At 35.1% G+C, this 19,702-nt stretch overlaps 1 protein-coding gene across 10 annotated transcripts in view; it reads right to left on the reverse strand.

Moving 5' to 3' along the window:
• Positions 1 to 1,782: 1,782 nt before the first annotated feature.
• LOC105201598 (UPF0518 protein CPIJ015043) overlaps positions 1,783 to 19,702 on the reverse strand; it is a 133,179-nt gene continuing 115,259 nt past the window's right edge. For 3 of the 10 annotated variants that reach the window (XM_039446109.1, XM_039446108.1, XM_039446112.1), the window contains 4 exons: positions 12,427 to 12,625; positions 12,237 to 12,248; positions 12,013 to 12,160; positions 1,783 to 2,351 (listed from right to left, as the gene is read on the reverse strand). In XM_039446109.1, coding sequence (XP_039302043.1) covers positions 2,189 to 2,351; positions 12,013 to 12,160; positions 12,237 to 12,248; positions 12,427 to 12,625 — 522 coding nt within the window. In that variant the 3' untranslated portion in view covers positions 1,783 to 2,188. The remainder of the gene's footprint in view (positions 2,352 to 12,012; positions 12,161 to 12,236; positions 12,249 to 12,426; positions 12,626 to 19,702) is intronic. The other 7 variants (XM_039446111.1, XM_026140356.2, XM_039446113.1 and 4 more) reach the window with 5 other exon arrangements.

A 19,702-nucleotide genomic window follows, 5' to 3' on the forward strand; every position in this document is an offset into this window, starting at 1 on the left:
AGCTCTTCGAACTTGAACATTACTAATTCCCTCAATAGTGCGGAATACTAATTTTGTCATCTCGTCAGCTATCTCGATGTTGGTGTGCATAAATTTTTTTTTATTGCTCTTCAAAGAAAAAAATTTAGCTAAAAATCATTTAAAGGAAAAATTTTAAAAATTTTTTTCTAATTTACCGATTTCAAATCTTCAAAAAAAATTTTAAAAGAAACATTTTAGATTATAAAGAAATAATCCTTGTTTCAATCTCTTAACAAGTAAAATTATTTTGCTACATTAATGTCGATAAATATTAAGTGTAGTAAAAGAAATATTTATTATTTCTGCATTAAATGGAAGACTTTATTTAGCATATTTAGAATGATCCGATTTAGGTCAAAAATGCACCGTTTTGTTCGATAACTTGTTGCTATTTTGAAGGTAATTTCATTATGTTTCTCTCATAGAAACTCTCGTCCCTATTAGCAAAAAACTGAGACAATCAATTTTCACAAGCTTCTCTTCAAGCGAATTTTTCACCAGCAAAATCATTCGCCATAGACAAGAATAGGTGGTAATCACTTGGTGAATGGCAAATGCCAGGTCCGGACTATAAGGTGGATGCATAAGAATCTGTTAACCAAGCTCCCGGAACTTTTCGCGAGTCACTATTAATGTGTGTGGCTTGACGTTGTTCTGATGGAACACAATTCCTCTCCTATTAATCAAAGCTGGCCGCTTCTGAGCAATTGCTTCCTTCAGACGGTTCAGTTGTTGATAGTACAGGTCTGAATTAAGAGTTTGGCCGGAGGGAAGCAGCTTATAGTAGATGATTCCCTGCCAATCCCACCAAACACACAGCAAAACCTTCCTGACCGTCAATCCTGGCTTGACCACCGTTTGCGCTGGCTCACCGCAATTCGACTATAACCGTTTTCGCTCGACGTTGTAAGTGACCCACTTTTTATCACCAGTAACCATCCGTTTCAGAAATGGGTCAATTTTGTTGCAATTCAGCAGCAATTCGCAGATAAAAATTCGATCCATGAGGTTTTTTTGCGTTAACTCGTGTGGCGCCCATACATTGAGCTTCTTTTTGTATCCAGCTTTATTTAAGTAGTTCTAAACGGTTTTTTGTGCAATATTTAGCTCCTGGGTAATCGAAACAGTGCTTACATGACGGTCGGACTCGACGATTTCCATAATGAATTTCTTTTTACTACACCTAATATCAGAAATTGGAAAATGGGAAAAACAATAAAAAACCTATTTACACCTGTCTAAATATATTTTTAAATTAAAATATAAATAAATATACAAATGCAATGAAAATTTGTTATAGAACCTTATTAATCAGGACTGTTGCATAGGGTACATTGAAAAATTATGGTCTTCACAAACAGGTATTTTATCCTTCAAAGCAATATTTGATTGATTTTACCCATAAAATTAAAAAATCATAACATTTAATAATTTATAAAACTCAAAATCTTTAAATTACGTAATTATATGTAAAATATATTAATTTTAGTAAAGCAAAAAAAATTGACTTACCTGCACAAAACGCCTAACACATATGGTCGAATAAGGTTCAAATGCACCCCAAGTGGAATTTCAATGTATAACTTGGCAGCTAGCGTTTTACAACTGATACAACAACTGGCCTGATCCAACTCCCAGAAAGTAAATTATGGATGGAATTCCAAACCAAAAATGTCTACTAGCTTAGTAGCGTAATTTGAATACTCTTGAAGTGCATTTGCACCTCTTAAACCATTCTAGGGTAAAAGATTTAAAATTTTATTTTCTAAAAAAATATTGCGTTTTTATTTCCTAACAAAAAATACTGCTTTTGATAATTGTACACAAAGCTTATGTATAATTATATTTTTCACTAAAACAAAATCAATCTTTCAACATTTAAAACAGATAAATATAATTATTTTTATTGGCAAAAAACAATATTATCAACATTTTAATTAAAAAATTATTTTTATTTATTATCTTATGAATTTTTATTTATTATCTTATGAATTTTTATTTATTATCTTATAAATTTTTTATACAGATTATTTTCTTTTTTAAATTAATATTTCAAGTGTTTCAAAAGTTTTAAGTTTTGAAAATTTCGAAAATTTTGAGATCTTACAAAGTTTCGGAAGAAGATACTTTCAAATGTTCTCTTTTAAGTTTTATATTCACGTTCATATTAAGATGATTTAAATTTATTATCATCAGTAAGAGACATAATAGCATGCTCCTGAGTGATTGCCGCCAACTCTTTAAGCCATTCATCTAATATGACAGCACACAATACAACATTTTGCACTGGGGTCACTTCGTTTGGCGATTCCCATGAAGCTTTCGTATATCTGTTAAAAGAAAAAAGTATAATTTTATAATTAATAATAGTAAAACCTAATTAATTTCCATATATCAACGTTCTTAAGATATTTGTTAAATGTCGACGCGGCCAGTAGAATGTCCATAGAACGTTTTAAAACATGCTATCTAGAATACAATATAAATGCTAAAATCAATGGCTTAGTTTATACCAACCATCTAATCCCAATTCACTTCAGAGTGAAGTTTTTTGGGTCTAAATGTGTTACTTGACATTTTATTTTCATTTTACTCTTACTAGCAATAAGATCAATCCAATGTAAACGTCCCCTAAATCCACTTCATTCTGGAGTGAATCGTAATTAAACTGTAAACTAAATGTAAACTAAACTGTTGATATTATCTTTCGTTCTGTATCCCAAACGGCATGTTTTATAGAACATTTGGACGCATCGATAAAAAAAAAACAAAAAACAAAATGTCCTCAGAATTTCCATAGAACTCTTTGTATTATCAGGCCTATTAAAATAAAACAGTGATTGGTACAATTTGCTTCCAGTTTTTTTAATTAAAAAATACAATTCAAGCTCCATAAAATTCAAAATCAAAATTGCCAATTTGAGCCAACGGCTATTTTTCTCGTGTGAATCGCAGTACATTCTACAATTACATTACAATTTTTAAATTGAAAGCGCATACGTTTCAACTCCTGCTTTAAGTCCTCTTCAGTGTTATTAACAATCCAATCAGACGTCTTTTAACTTTTAACATCAAGTGTGTAATCAGTCAATAATTATCTTCTTACGTTTTATGACCCTACTTGTCTTAAAAGCAGTAACATCATATGTAATATATGAATTGTATCCTTTATCAAACTATCATTAAATTTTTTTCCTTTTAAGTAATAATTTTTATTTTTGAATAATTAAACTTTGTATTATTATTAATGTGCATCTTTCATAACAATGTGTATAGCAAATTTGTGTCTAACTGTTAAAAATACATTTGACAACAAAATTAAAGCATCACCTATTCTAACTCCTAAAAATAGTCAAAATTCAAGAAAGTGTAACTTTGTTAAAAATAATCATAAAAAATGTTCAAGAAAGCATTTTAAAGCTAGAAATCTCTAGTTTTGAGATTGATAATTCATTAAACAATTTACTGATTGTTTACAAAATTACACGAATTTAAATGGGAAATCCGTGTAGATTTGTAAATCTCAAAATTTTTTACAAACTTTGCAAAGCTTTGCGATGTAAAATAAAAATTGTACGCTAATGTGCGGTTTACAGTATTCAAAGCGTGAATCTTTACTTTTAATTTGCATACTTGTCAAGCATTGTACAATTTTTTTACACTGAGTTATTTAACACTAAAGCAAAAATGTTTCATGCTTTTGAATGCTGTAAACCACATTTCTGTGAAATTTTTATTTCACACTATAAAACATTGCAATTAAAAATCGCACACAAATACAGTTTACAACATTCAAAAACGTAAATCTTTACCTTTAATTTGCACTCTTTTGATAAGCTTTGTGAAAGTTAGTTTAACGAATTCAACATTGAAGCAAAAAAGACCTTGTTCCTCAGTGTTGAATAACTTAGTGAAAAAAAAAATCGTGCAACGTTTAAGTACACAAATTAAAAGTAAAGATTCACACTTTCAAATGCTGTAAACCGCATATGCGTGCGATTTTTATTTCATACTGTGGAGCTTTGCAAAGTTTGTATAAAATTTTAACACTTGACGGATATTTTTTATGAAATTTGCAATGTTTTGTAATGTTACGTCCCTCCACCACACCGTCACTCCGGTCGAAACGCCGAACACAACGCGTAAGACCGAGCACGCGATGCGCCCGGCTAACCTTATCGCGATCACGCGCTACCATGCGTGCCACGCGCCGCGTTCGGCAAGCGTTCCCAGTCCAGCCGGCCCAACCGCGCGCGCTGATTGGTGCGTCCGACCGCGCAGACCTTTGACTATATAAATATGGACTGCTATTACCCCCCACTTTTCCTATGTTTTCGTGTAAGAAAGATCTTCCATCTCCTAAGTGGCAGAAATGTGAAACAAAAAAGCAAGACAGCGATAGTAGAAGATCAAAAAAGAAAGAGACGGAATACAATATATCGCTTTGAATTTATACGTTCACTCCAAAATATGCGATTATTCTGTAAAATAAGAATCAATTTTGCTAAATTAAAAGGAAATAAATATAAAATATACACATTTTATTATTAAAGACATATTTAAAAAAATTATATAATTAATGTATATATAATAATAAAACATATAAAGCAAAAAATGGAAATTAAAAATAAAAACAAATAAGTGATGTCATATAAATAAAAGAAAGCCTCATTAGAGAACCGTTATTTTCGGGTAATAAAGTGTACAGTATAAATTATTGCCCGCTGAAAATAACAGTTTTAATTAAATTACGTCTTACAAAGTCTTTGTGTTCATTCAACGTAATTATTTTACCTTTATAAACTAATTTAACGTTCAAATAATACGTAATAATTAATTTTATTATTACATATTCATGATTCTCTAATATTTCTAGATCTTTAATGTGTGTCAAAGTTAATAAATAATTTATCCAATCTTACATTTCTTAATGTTTCTTGAATCGTTGTAGGGATTATATTTCTCATTTTAAATTTATTTTCTAATTTAAAAAAATTAAAAATTTTTTCACTAATAGTACTATTTTATAGGTGTCAATTTTTGGATATTGCACAAATGTTTATTACTGTCGCGTATAAAAGCCACACCATATGTTATTTTATACTGAAAATCGTCGTTTAGGAGATGGGGGCGCTGTAGATGTTTCTTACAGCCTAAAAGAGTCAACTAGCAGTCCATATTTATATAGTCAAAGGCGCAGTCCAATATATAAGCCGGCAGTGGGCAGCCGAAGTGAGATCACATCGAACAACCGATCTCACCGAATCCTCAGTGATGGGAGATGGAAAGATCTTTCTCGCGCACGCGCATTCAAGCAATGCTACATAGCTTCATCAACGCATAGTTTTAGTGGTACTACAAGAGCCCTTATATTGGTTAAAAAAAGAAATGTTAAGAAAATTGTAGGGCAAAAGTTTCTATTAATTTTGTTATTTAAATAGAATGCTGCTTAGAAAAAATCATGTGTATAAATACAATACATAATATAAATATATCGTGACAATTTTTTTTACGGAGGAGGAAAATCTCTTCGCTAGGTCTCTTTAAAAGCAATAATCTTCCGATTCTCACTCAAAAAAAGGATAAGACGCCCTGAAGCCCGTACTCCAGGCTTCAAGATGTGCAGGATTCAATGGGAGAAAACTCATAAACATCGTAACGAGCGGTCTAGGGCGCAGAGGCACTTCATGTTGCACCAAAATCCGTCACTGAAACTTACTAACTACGTCATCTCACGCATGCGTACAAAAATCCCCTTTATGGGAAATATCTTTCCATCTCCCATCACTGCAAATCCTCTCCAGCGCCGGACATACTCGACGCTTCCTCGCTCGGGTATTCTCGAGCACCTCCTCGAGAACGAGTATCCTAGACCCAGCCTCCATATGACGGGCATTCTCGTCGTTCCCGCGGTCGGGTATGTTCGGCCAATCCGCTCCACCGTACAATAGGCATTCTCGTCGTTCCCGCGGCCGGGTATGCTCGGCCAATCCGATCCGCCTACCACGACGGGCATTCTCGTCGTGCTAATAACCGGATATTCTCGGCCAATCGGAACCGTCCGTCCGCTCCTGGGTATTCTCGGGACCAACCCACCGACGCCGTTCCTTGTGTCCGGCCCACCAGTAACCGTACCCCGCGGGGTGTCCACCCCCGCGAGAAAAGACCGCGCAGGTCTCCGCCGTCGGCTACACCCGCGTAGCCAAAAACCGTCCGCCGCGCCATGCACCGCCGATCCCGCGATTACGACCGGCCGGCACACAGGCCAATCACGGCCTATGTAACCGCTCACGAGTTCGCCGCTTCACGGCAACTCCGCTTAAAGTATTATCAAAGTATCCGAATCCGTTCGTGTGACCCGTAAGATAATTTAACCGAACGCCCTAGTCCAGAGCTCGCAACGATCTGCACATTTTGGGCCGATTTCTGAAACGACGCCTACTGGCCTCCTCACTACCGCTCGAGGCTCGTCGGCCGAGCTGCCGATCGCGCAGAATGTTTTTTTTACATTTCACTGCGTTAAAACGCAGAAAATATAATTGAACAATTTACTGCGCACAGCATAGAATGTATTTATACATTTCACTGCGTTAAAACGCAGAATACATAAATGAATAATTTACTGCGCATATAGTACTATCACTATTACGCAAGTAGCATTTTCTATCTTTATAATATGGATCTTCAAAATTCTAATCTCGTGGTTTTATTTTATGCGCATACTCTTGCTCGCGCTTTGACAGGCAATTGTTTATCTCCGCTGCTGTTTCTCAACGGCATATTGTTGGTGTTACGTGCACGTGGAACGTTCTGCAAAAGTTATAGAATTGAGAAGTTCCAGTGTATAAAAACAGAAAGTGTTTTTTGTGTGATAGTGATAAAGATCACTTGAAGAACGGATGGAAAGATGGATGAGAAGATGAGTGGAAGGATGGAAAATACACAAAGATATGAGCAATTTTTTGATCCAATGTGGGAGGAAATTTTTTTCGTTTTTGTAGATAATAAAACAACCTGTCTTCTGTGTAATTATCAACCTTCTACTGTGAAAAAATTTGTACTTTATAGACATTACAATAGTAATGATTCAGATATATATTCTACATATACGAGCCAGGAGAAATACAATGTAATTGAGGGATTAAAATCAGTCTATCAAGAAGGTAGTTCTATTTCTCATATTGATAAAGTTACACCTTCCACAAAAGCCGTTACTGCATCTTATGTAATATCAAATCTTATCGCTAAACATTCGAAATCGTTTACGGAGGATCCATTTGTAAAGGAATGCCTCATCGCAGCAGTACAATCATTTGGCAATTCATTAACTCTTCAAGAAACTGCTAGCATTCCTTTAAGTGCCAATATTGTGAAATCTCGTATAAATTCTATTGCTTCTTCTTTAGAAGAAAAATTAAAATATTTATTAGAATCTTGTTCGTTTTTTTCGTTATGTCTCGATGAAAGCACCGATAATCGACATGTGAGTCAATTGAGTATTTTTGCTCGAATTGTGCAAAACGATTTTTCATGTGTCGAGGAGCTTTTAGATTTTGTTTCATTGCATGGAACAACTACCGGGAATGACATTTTCCAAGCTGTAAACAAAACTCTTGAAAAATTTGGTACTGATTTTTCAAGATGTTCAGCAATTGTAACCGATGGCGCGAGATCAATGACAGGATCAAAAATTGGATTTCTTGGTCAAATAAAGTAGCGAAATTTAAAGTTTCCTATTATACATTGTATAATTCATCAAGAAGCGTTATGTGGAAAAGTTGTTAAACTGTCTAGTGCAATGCAAGTTGTAACAAAAATGATTAATGCAATTAAAGGCGGTCACAAATTTCTTACGCATAGGAAGTTTCAACACTTTCTCCAAGAACATAACGCAATTTATACAGATGTGCCTCTATATTGCGAAGTTCGGTGGCACAGTGGGAAAATGTTTAGAAAAGTTTTTTGCTACAAGAAAAGAGATCTTCCTTTTCTTGCAAGACATGTCTGATCCAAAATGTGACGAATTTAAAGATTTACTTCAAGATATAAACTCGCTTTGCAAGCTTGCTCTTATTACAGATTTAATAAATCATTTAAATAATTTAAATCTAAAGCTGCAAAACACCAACCAAACTATTTCGCAGTTAGTTTCGCATGTGGATTCATTTCGAAGAAAATTAATATTATTTAAGAGTCATATTGAAAATAACATTCTTCAGTTTTATCCTTCTTGTTTAATTCTTTTCGAAAAACACAGCACAAATTGTAACTTTCAAAAACATTTATATATAATAGAGTCCCTAATAGAGGAATTTGATTCCCGGTTTAAAGATTTTGATAGCCTCAGAAGGGATTTAATTCTTTTTGAAAATCCTCTCACTGCGCAAATCGAGGAACAAAGCTTAGATCTTCAGGTAGAACTTTGCAATTTGCAATATGACCTTTCTTTAAAAACGCGACCAAGGGGAGCAGATTTTTTTAAAATTTTAAATGCATCGCATTATCCTTCCCTCAAGAATTTCGGTCTTTGAATTTTCTCCATGTTTGACTCGATATATTTATGCGAAAGCTCGTTTTCTAAAATGAAATTAATAAAAAATGAGAAACGTTCATCTTTAAGCGATGCATCATTATCCTCATTAATGCGAACTAGTTCTTCCAATATCTCGGTTGATATACCAGTTTTAGTGCAATCGTGCAAACGGCACAAAAAAGAAAATTAATAAATTGTTAAAAAAATCTTTTCTGCGTTTTGACGCAGTGAAATGTAAAAATACATTCTGCGCTGTGCGCAGTAAATTGTTCAATTATGTATTCTGCGTTTTAACGCAGTTAAATATACAAAAACATTTTGCGCTATGCGCAGTAATTTATTAAAAAATCTATTCTGCATTTTACGCAGTTAAATATTTAAAGAAATATTCTACTGTCCTTTGTTTGGATTTAGTCAAGTGTTTTACGATACAAAATATTTTAATCCTGAACCATATATTTTATTTTCTTTGATTTTTTAGTGGACTAGGCCTACTGGGGAAACCACATAAAAAAAACGCATCAATAATAGTACCTCATGGGTGATGTGGAAAGCTATTATCTAAATTCTAATTACCGTACATTTTTGTTATTATAAAAATTAAGTTAAAAAAAAATTTTTTCTCGAAAGGTACGCTACTAGCGTATTTTTACTTAGGGACACTCCTGAGGCAGAGCGCCGCTCGCGTATTCGCGAGCTCGACCTTCGAGCGGCGAGCGGTAGCGGGGGAAGAAGTGGGCGTCGCTTCAGGAATAGGCCCGAAATGTGCAGATCGTTGCGAGCTCTGCTCTAGTCATTTACGTCTATTAAGCTGACACAGCCACTTCAGCACAATTTAATAAAACATACACAGAAATTTAGTGTTCTTTTGTTGCTAATTTGTTGCTCAATTCCAGATTTTGTTGCTCCAGCCGATTCGAAGAAAATAGTGGCTGTGCTCACTTAAGATTAAAGCTAGCACAGCTATTAAAAAAAATAAAAAAATAATAAAAAACAATACAGATTCTTTTTCTATTAATTTGTTGCTCAATTCCCAAATTTGTTGCTCCATCTCCAACCCCTGAAAAACCGCCCCAACAAGTCGTACATTAGCACAATAGAATAAAATATATATTTAATGAGGTATTTCGAGTGATTTTGTTTCTACGAATTTGTTGCTAGCGAGTTTTAATAAATCCGATTTTGTTGCTCTACCCCCGATCCTCAAAAAGCCACCCAGAACAGTCTTACGTGAGCACAATTCTCCAAAATTAATATTTAATGAGATATTTTGACTGATTTGGTGTGTGTGATTTTGTTGCTCGCAATTTTCAACAAATCCGATTTTGTTGCTCTACCCCCGACCCTCAAAAAGCCACCCAGAACAGTCTTACGTAAGCACAATTCTAAAAAATTAATATATAATAAGATATTTCGACTAATTTCGACTCTCCGATTTTGTTACTCGTTATTTTCAACAAATCCGATTTTATTGCACCACCCTCAACCCCCGAAAAGCTATCCCTCTCCGATTTTGTTGCTCGCGAATTTCAAAAAATCAAAAATCGCGAACAACAAAATCATAGAGACTAAATCAGTCAAAATATTTTATTAAATATTAATTTTGAAAAATTGTGCTTGCCTAGAACTGTTAGGGGTGGTTTTTTGATGGTCGGGGATGGAGCAAAAAAATCGGATTTGTCGAAAATCGCGAGCAACAAAATCACACACACCAAATCAGTCGAAATATCTCATTAAATATTAATTTTGGAGAATTGTGCTCACGTAAGACTGTTCGGGGTGGTTTTTTGAAAATTGGGGTGGAGGAAGAAAATCAAATTTGTCGAAAATCGCGAGCAACAAAATCGGAGAGTCAAAATCAGTCAAAATATCTTATTATATATTAATTTTTTAAAATTGTGTTTACGTATGACTGTTCGGGGTGGCTTTTTGAGGGTCGGGGGTAGAGCAACAAAATCGGATTTATTAAAAATCGCGAGCAACAAATTCGTAGAAACGAAATCACTCGAAATACCTTATTAAATATAAATTTTATTCTATTGTGCTAATGTACGACTTGTTAGGGCGGTTTTTCAGGGGTTAGAGGTGGAACAACAAATTTTGGAATTGAGTAACAAATTAGCAACAAATTAATAGAAAAAGAATCTGTATTGTTTTTTTTTATTTATTTTTTTTTTTATGGCTGTGCTAGCTTTAATCTTAAGTCAGCACAGCCACTATTTTCTCCGAATCGGCTGGAGCAACAAAATCCGGAATTGAGCAACAAATTAGCAACAAAAAAGCACTAAATTTCTGTGTATGTTTTATTAAATTGTGCTGAAGTGGCTGTGTCAGCTTAATAGACGTCATTTAGTTTGTTTCCGTATCTGAGTTCTATCAAAAAGAACATCGTTGCGCTTTCTTTCGCGCCGATGCGCACCGTTTCCGTTTATACTGTTTAATCAAACGCGCCCGCTGTCTATTCTCGGAGTTCCCGCCGTTGCGTAAAATTTCCGTTTACATCGTTTAATCAAACACTTAACGATTTAGGTTTCCTTGTAATTGAATTATATTAAAGATATCTACACCGTTAGACTTTTCATAACCAAATCACGAAGTTGTTATTTTTTTGTACTTAAGTTACATTGAACGAATATATTTACACATTTCTATCATTATACTGAAACCACGGAGTTATTATTTCTCAAACCCTAGCATTCGGCGAGCACATCCGAGCGACCTATCCCGAGATTCCGAACACACCGAAAAGTACCAGCGTTACAGTTTTATGGCGTGAAATAAAAATTTCACAAAAATACGATTTACAATATTCAAAAATGTAAATCTTTACCTTTAATTTGCATTTGTAGAGTGTTACACAATTTTTATCCATCAAGTCATTCAACATTGAAACAAAAAAGATCATTTTGTTTGTAAAAAATTTTGTAATTTAACACATCCCCATTTGAACCCGTGTAGTTTCATAAGCAATTAGTAAATTGTTTAATAAATTATTAACCTCGAAACTAGAAATTTATAGCTTTAAAATGCTTTTTTGAATATTTCTTAAGATTATTTTTGACAAATTTATTCTCTTAAATTTCGCCTATTTTTAGGAATCAGAATAGGTAATGTTTTAATTTTGATATCAAATATGTATATATAAAAAAACTATACAAATACCTATTTATATTCAAGAAAAAAAGTTAAATATTATTGGATATTATAGAGAAATTCTGAAAAATTATATGAAGGATTTTTAAGAAAAATTATCATTAATAGAGATAATTTTTTTTACATAACAACCATGTTCCAAATTATTAAGCATACTAATATTTTTTTCTGTACCTTAACATATACATATATAAAAATAAATTAAATTACAATTGTAAATAAAAATCTTAAGATCTATATAAAATATCGATCTATATATAATTTACTCTAACGCACAGTAATTAATCAGATATCAAACAATTTACCTATATCCAGATCCGACTAGTTGTAGCTGATCTTCTGATATACTGGACGGCTGATTGATAGAATTGGTCGAACTTGAACCAAAATTACCACTCGATCGTTTGAACATTTGTGTAAATGATGACGTTAAACTTCTTCTCTTTGGCTCCCCTGTAAATATAATTGATATAGATAATTTAAACATCAGTATCACATATGTGCAAAAATATATTGTATTGATACATACATCTTTTAAATACTTCCAGTGTGCACAAAATTTACAAGATATAATTAACGTAGTCATGAAGTTGGAAAAAGCGAAGAAGTGAAAATGAAAGAATTAAAAAAAAAGGAATGAATCAATATTCATGTAGCTTAAGTATGACAGAAAAAAAATTTATCTAATTTTTAGAATATATTTATGAAACAAAAAATACCTCTTGAAAATGATTCATTGGTCAAAGAATGCCTTTTATTAGACGATGATTGAGCAGTAGCTTCTATTACATTTCTTCTTGCATTTATTAATTTGTTTTCTCGACCAATCAGAAATAATTTTGCTTGTTCAACCAAGAAATCTACATTGTTATGTTTCGATAGAAATTGGTCAATCTTGTGCTTCAATGACGCGAGCACCTGCAATATAAATTTTATAATTTATACAATAGTTTATATATTTTTTTATAATTATACTAAAATAAATAAAATATACAATTTTTATACATATAGAACTTTAATGATCAATAAAGCCTTCTCGTCTGAAATTAAGTCTTCTAAATAGTTGGCCAAAAGAATTCCGCGTTGACGATGTAATATTGCAAAAAAAAATTAGAACTAATAAAACGTGAAACGTAACATATTAACGATGAAATTTCGTCTTTCATGTTATTTCGTTATAGTGCGTTTTATTGTGAAAATGTAACTTATCTCATATTTATCAAATTCATAAAAGTAGATTACAAGTAAAGTCATCTTTGAATTTTATACGTAAAAGCATATTTTTTTTACTCCTTTCAACAGTTTTCCTACCTGGGAATATTCCTATAAGCTTCATGTGCTTTTTTATAACTATTTACGGATTGTCGGGGGGAAAAAATAATTGAGGCCTATTTTTACAAGTGTTTTAAGGAGATGTTAAAATAATACTCAAATTCACCGGTATTACAGATGCTTTTTTCCGAACAAGTTGAAAAACACGCGGTTGTGCGCGGAGGGAAAAATAAGGGAAATAGCGCTAAGACCAAGCAAATAGGTTAATGCTCTTTGTCCAACGCACCCATCTGTCCTTGTTCGACTTCTAATGCCATCTAATGTATAATCTGTTACCTATTGTGTTCCACAATAACTGTTCTATTTACCATGCTTCATCTTCGTTGCATGCATAAATTTTTAGACACACAAATCTTTTATAGTAGATTTCTAAACTAAATTTCTGAAATTCTATGTTGTTTTTGCGTGTAATTTGCACCTCACAGTAATCTCGTTTTGTAGAAAAAAAAACTGTCAAATATTTGTATGAAGCAACCCATTGGCACCCATTAACAACTCTAGATGCCATGTTGGACTAAGATTAGATATAAAAGATGTAAATTTAACATTCTCGGCACAAAGTCGATCACTATGAAGTACTTTAATGCCTATACTTTAATTAAAGATTTTTAAATCTGTAAATGCAATTAGAAAAACAGCATGCGCAAAAATTAATTGTTTTTAGTCGGTTAAAAAAGAACATCTTTAGCTTACCCTTAAAGCGCTCTTATTATTTCGTTTTATACAAATTCTTTTTATTAACAAATGGCACGCAAGAAACTTTTACATGTGATTTCTTTGTTGTAGCCTAAGCTAACACCAGTTTGCATAGCAACAAAAAACGATTTCGTTGCTATGCATATTAATTTTAAGCAAATACTGGCGCTTCAAAATCGACCAAAACGCGAGAGCAACGAAAACGCGGATCGTCTTTCAAAACTTCCTTTCGAAAGACATCGCAGGCAGAAAACGCAACAACGACGGAAGACAAGATAGTCTTTCGTCGGATGTCGTACCGCTGCCGATTCAGCGTACAGCCGACCTGCAATTCAGCATCAGCAATATTGGAGGATAAAAAGGGCCTCTGAATCGGGAAACGGCGGAAAATAATTTTAACAACCGTCAAAGTAACATCACGGCCGTGCGTAACTTATAACTTACGTAGAGCCGTGACACAATACAAAAGAAGATAACGCGCACCGCGGTCCAATATAACAAGACATCTAAATATAAGTGCCTGTAATATAACTGCCTGTATAACAAGAAGTATTAAAAATAAATCTATCATATATATTGTGACAAGAAAGGTGTTTCTTGATTGGCAACCCTGAGCTGCTGCTGTCCCGTAAGTTCTAACTCTTTGGGCGAAAGCGAATCCCGAAATACCTACAACGTGTCTGGACCACTATCGGGCACAACATCTCGCTTATGGCGTCATGAGTTCAATACGACCGACTTCAAGAATCTTACTATTTTTCAGGATTTTTTATAATATATGTAATTATCCTATACATAAGGTTGCAATTCGTTCTCTTTTTCCGAACATCATTCTTTTTATTTAGAGTGTTTGAGGAGATTTTTTGAAGACGTCCGAGATAATTATGAGCAAAATTCTAACAAATTTTTAAAATTTTTAAATTTTGATGTCTGAGAAAAAGAGGATGGATGGCAATCCTATGCCATATTGCAGACGTTTACAGCCGTGCTACGGCATGCGGCAGGTGAAAAGAATAAGCCCTATCTTCATCTATCTTCTTTATATGCCGTAGTACGGTTGCAAACGTTTCCAATCTAGCATAAAATTGTCATTCGTAATCTTTTACTTCTCCTACAGCATGTAGAAAGAATAGGTGAAGATAGGCTTGAATGCCGTACTGCAATTGTTTGTCATCTAGTATCTCTGAATGCCAATTGATTATCGCCGATTCGCTGCAGCAACACTCTTTAGTTTAAATTATATGTTTTTATTCGGTTTTGCAGCAGTGTGATGTACCTATGCTCATATAATTATTGTTTACATTACTTTGTATTAAATTTTCATAAATAATAAAAATAATTTTACAATTTATTTTAATTTAACACTATAATAATTACTGGATCGAAAATATTATCTGCTAATATTTAAGTATATATAAATGTAAAAAATAATGTACAGTTTAAATATATATCTTTTATTGCAAATTCTGGACGAGTTTTAAGTATTTTCGATTATTCTACAATAGTTCTAAAGCTTTTTATAAGTTTCGTAAAATGTTCCGGCCTTTAAACATTTTAAAATAATTTTTAAACCCGTGCGCTAACACCTATAGCAGGTTTAAAAATCATTTAAAAACGTTTAAAGCTGGGACTCTTGGTAAAACTTATAAAAAGCTTTAGAACTATCGCAGAACTATCGTAAAATGTTAAAGAGCCATTCAGAACTTGCAATAAAATAGTACTTTATTCTTGTAATGAGGTGCCAATGTATAGGTTTAAAAATTGTTTAGAAATAAATAACCGATAGAACTGTTTTCGAAATGGTCAGAAGTATGCGAGAACTACCGAAAACCGTCAACAAATCGATCAAAACTGTTAACATCGTATTCTACGAAGGATGGGGTGCCAGCGGTCAGAATAAAAAATTGTTTAAAAATAGTAAATATGCTGAACTATTCGTAAAATTAATCAAGAACTATAGAACTCTTCGAGAATTATAAAATTTTGTGATTTAATTTATTTTTTTCATAACATGAGGTACTACAGAAAGTTGGCATCCCATATTTTTAAACTTGAATTATTTTGCTCAAATCAACAGAACTTTTGTTCTAATCTATCAGAAACTGTAAAACTATTGTGGGTGCAAATAGAAAACTCTGAATAAAATGTTTATTTTTTTAAAAATAAGGTACCACTGGCGCTCTATTATTCCAAATATTTCACAGTTGTGTATGATAGTTAAATAGTATATCAATAAATAAGTAGTTTAAATAATATCACTAAACCTAAAGAATAGTTTATTAATTAAGTAAGTACGTAACCTTCAAATGATGAGAAATTGCTTTATTGTATAACAGTCACTAAAAATAACGAAAAATATTTAAGACACTTAAAATCTCAGTAAGTTTTATCGATATCATAAAATTTATCACACGTCTTTCAAACTTCTATGTAATTGTATCAGCAGGATTTAAAAAATTGTAAAAAAAATAATGTTTGTAAATTGTTTCGGTATAAAAAAAAGCAAAATTCTATTTTATGAAAAATAAACAATTTTTTTAATTACTTATTTAAAACAAAATAAAATTTTTTCAACACAATATAGTAATAATAATAGTAGGTACTTTATTCCTTGCGGAGTACATTGCGGACTTCCGCTCCGCTTACATAGTTTCAACCTTTTTATTCATTGCTTCTTTTACCACGCACGAGAGAGAGAGAGAAAAATCACTCATCCATCCACACCTCCACACTCATTCTTTGGACCTCCGTTTCCGCCGCTTTTTTCCACCCTTTCCTCTCTTCCTTCTACACTCTCATTCATACCCAGCCACCCTCCTCCCTCCCGCATCTCCTCCAATTTTCTCATCCAAACTTCTCCCTCCCCCCTCTCACCTAAAACCTCTCCTACCATCTCCTGCCATCCCTTCTCCGTCCCCCAATCCGTGCATTCCTCCCATATATGCTCCCACGTTTCCTCTCCCCATCCACATATCCTACACTTTCTTTTCTCTTTCTCTTCCCAGTATCTATCTCCTCTCATACCATTTCCTAACCTAAACCTCGCAATCCTTTTCCATCTTTCCTCTTTCCAATCCCTCTTCAAGTACTCCGGCACTACCTTTCCCTTCACTCTGCTGTACCATCTGTTGAACTTCAAACTCCTAATTTTTTCCCACCTTTCCTCTTCCTGCCGCCTCCTCTCTTTTGCCACCACCTCTTCCCCCCTTAACCCTCCCTCTTCTCTCAACTTTTCTATCTCCTTGATGTTCCAGCTCTTTTCTTCATAGAAACTTCTTCTTTCTTCCTCCCATTTTCCCATCACCTTTCCCTCCTTCGCTCTACCTCTTATCTCGTCCCAACACAACCTTGCCAACTCCCCCCTCCTCCTTCACCCAGTTTCTTTTCATAACTCCATGCCCTCATTCCTGCCCTTCCCCTTAATTTTTCCCTCTGCATCTCCACCCTTACCATGTACCCCGGTGTGTACCTTCCCACCCCTATTACCCATTTCAAGTACCTGTCCTGTATCCTCTCTACCTTTTCCCTTTCTTTCCACCCCCAAATTTCTGCCCCATAGCTAACCACCGTCCATACCAACCTATCAAATAACCACATCCTTCTAGCCCAGTTCTTTCCAAATTTCCTTTTCCCTATTCCCCATACTTCTCTCATCACCACCGCTCCTTTTTTGACTCTCTCCTCTATATGTTCTTTCTGTCCCCCATTTGCCATCATCATGTAGCCCAAATATTTACACCTTTTCACTTCCTCTATTTCATTTCCTTTCCATTTCCATATTATCTTTTTCTGTTTCCCACCCCCTCTTCTACACCTCAACACTTTTGTCTTCTCCACATTTACTTCTAATCTTTTCTGTTCTACATATTCTTCTGTTTTTATTAACCCTTTCATCCCTGCTTCATCCTCTGCCACCACCGCCACATCATCCGCGTACGCCAGGGAATAAATTTTTCTTCCTTTCACCTTTACTCCCCCCCATCCCCCCTTCTCCAATTCCTCATCCAAATCCGCTAGTAGTAGTGTGAACATGCATGGGCTCAACGGACATCCCTGTCTCACTCCTCTATTTGTCCAAAAGTTTCCCCCCTCTCTTTCCCCCACCCTTACTCTACTTATTGTTTCCTCCAAAACTTCCTCACACCTCACCACCAGACTCTCTCTCACTCCTTTCCTCCTCATTGTCTGTACCAGTATCTCCCTATCCACCGAGTCAAACGCTGCTTTCATATCCACGAACATAACTACTATTTTGCCTTTTGCTTCCGCTATTTTCTTATTTATTAAATAATTTAATACGTATATGTGATCTATCGTTCCTACCCCTCTCCTAAACCCCGTTTGACTCGGTGATAATATCCCTTTATTTTCTACTTCTTCCCTCAATCTCTCCGCCAAAACCGCCGCGTACACTTTATACGCCGTTTGCGTAAGCGTAACCCCCCTATAGTCTTCTACCTTTTCCCCCTCCCCCTTTTTCACTATCGGTACCACTATCCCTTCTCTCCAATCTTCCGGCCATCCCTCTCCCTTCCACTCTATTACATATCTCCCACAGCCATTCCCTTATTTCTTTTCCCCCATATTTCCATACTTCATTCGTAATCCTATCCCCTCCTACCGCTTTTCCGTCCCTCAATCTCCTTATCGCCCTACCAATTTCCTCTCTACTAATCTCTTCTTCCTCCTCTACCCCTCTCCCCATTACCTCCCCTCTTATCCACCACTCTACCCCCCCCTCTAAAGTGTTTTTCCCACTCCCCCATTTCAATCCCTTCCATGACTCTCTTTCTCTTCCTCCTTCCTTTATTCACTACCTTCCACACGTCCTTTTCGGATCTTATTCCTTCTATATCCCTCTCCCATCTTTCCCTCTCCTTTTTCTTCTTCTCCTCACAATGTTCCCTGTACCTCTTTCTCATTTCTTTATATTTTTTCCCTTCTCCCCCTCTCTTCCTCCACCATCTTAACTCCTCCATAACCTCTCTTTTTCTATCCCTACATTCCTCATCCCACCATCCTCTCCGTTCCTTCTTCTCTTCCTTCTCTACTCTCTCTAATGCCACTTCTACTTTTCTCTTCATTTCCCTCCAAACCTCCCCTACCCCCTCACCATCATTATCCCTCTTCGCAAGGTATTCCTCAAATTTCTTTTTTCCCTTCTCCGTCCAAACCCCCCTTCTTCCTCTCCCTTTCCTTTTCCCGGTCCTCTCTTCCCTCCGGCCTCCTCCCTCCACCCATACCGTTATCGGCTGATGATCGGAGTCTACCCAATCCTCCACCTTCATCTTTTCCACCTTCCTTCTTGTCTCCTCATTCCCGATCACATAATCTATTACGGTCCCTCCCTTCCCTCCTGTATACGTCCATTCCCCCTCCTCATCCCCCTTTACGCTTCCATTCAATATTGACCATCCCAATTCTCCTATATAACCACATAGCTTTTTTCCCTCTCTATTCATCTTTTCATCCTTCGAGCTCCTCTTTCCCTGTTCTGTCCCTCCCTCTTCATCCTCACCTATTCTTCCCCCCTCTCTCCCCGTCCTAGCATTGAAATCCCCTCCTATTAACACCTTCCTCTCTGTCCTCCATCCACTCTCTCAGCCTTCCCATTTTTCCCTCTAAATCTCTATTTACATATACTCCTATTAGTCTCCACCACTCTCCCCCTAAATTTACTTTTACTGCTTGTAATCCCTCCTCTTTTCTTTCCTTATCATCCTTTTCTCTCCCTATCCCCTCCCTTATCCCCACAATCATTCCTCCCATTGCCCTCCCTTTCTTACTCTTCCTTGCCGCCTCTTGCACTTCCCACACGTATCCTTTTGGCAGCCATTTTCGAACTCTTTCCCATCCCTTCTTCTGTAACCAAGTCTCACTCAGGAACATCACATCCCATTTTTTTAGTCTCCCTGAAATCCTTCTCTTTATTTTCCATGCCTGCCACATTCCAAAAGCCTATTTTAT

This window comes from Solenopsis invicta, chromosome 2 (assembly GCF_016802725.1).
Source record: "Solenopsis invicta isolate M01_SB chromosome 2, UNIL_Sinv_3.0, whole genome shotgun sequence".
Classification (NCBI taxonomy): Eukaryota; Metazoa; Arthropoda; class Insecta; order Hymenoptera; family Formicidae; genus Solenopsis; species Solenopsis invicta.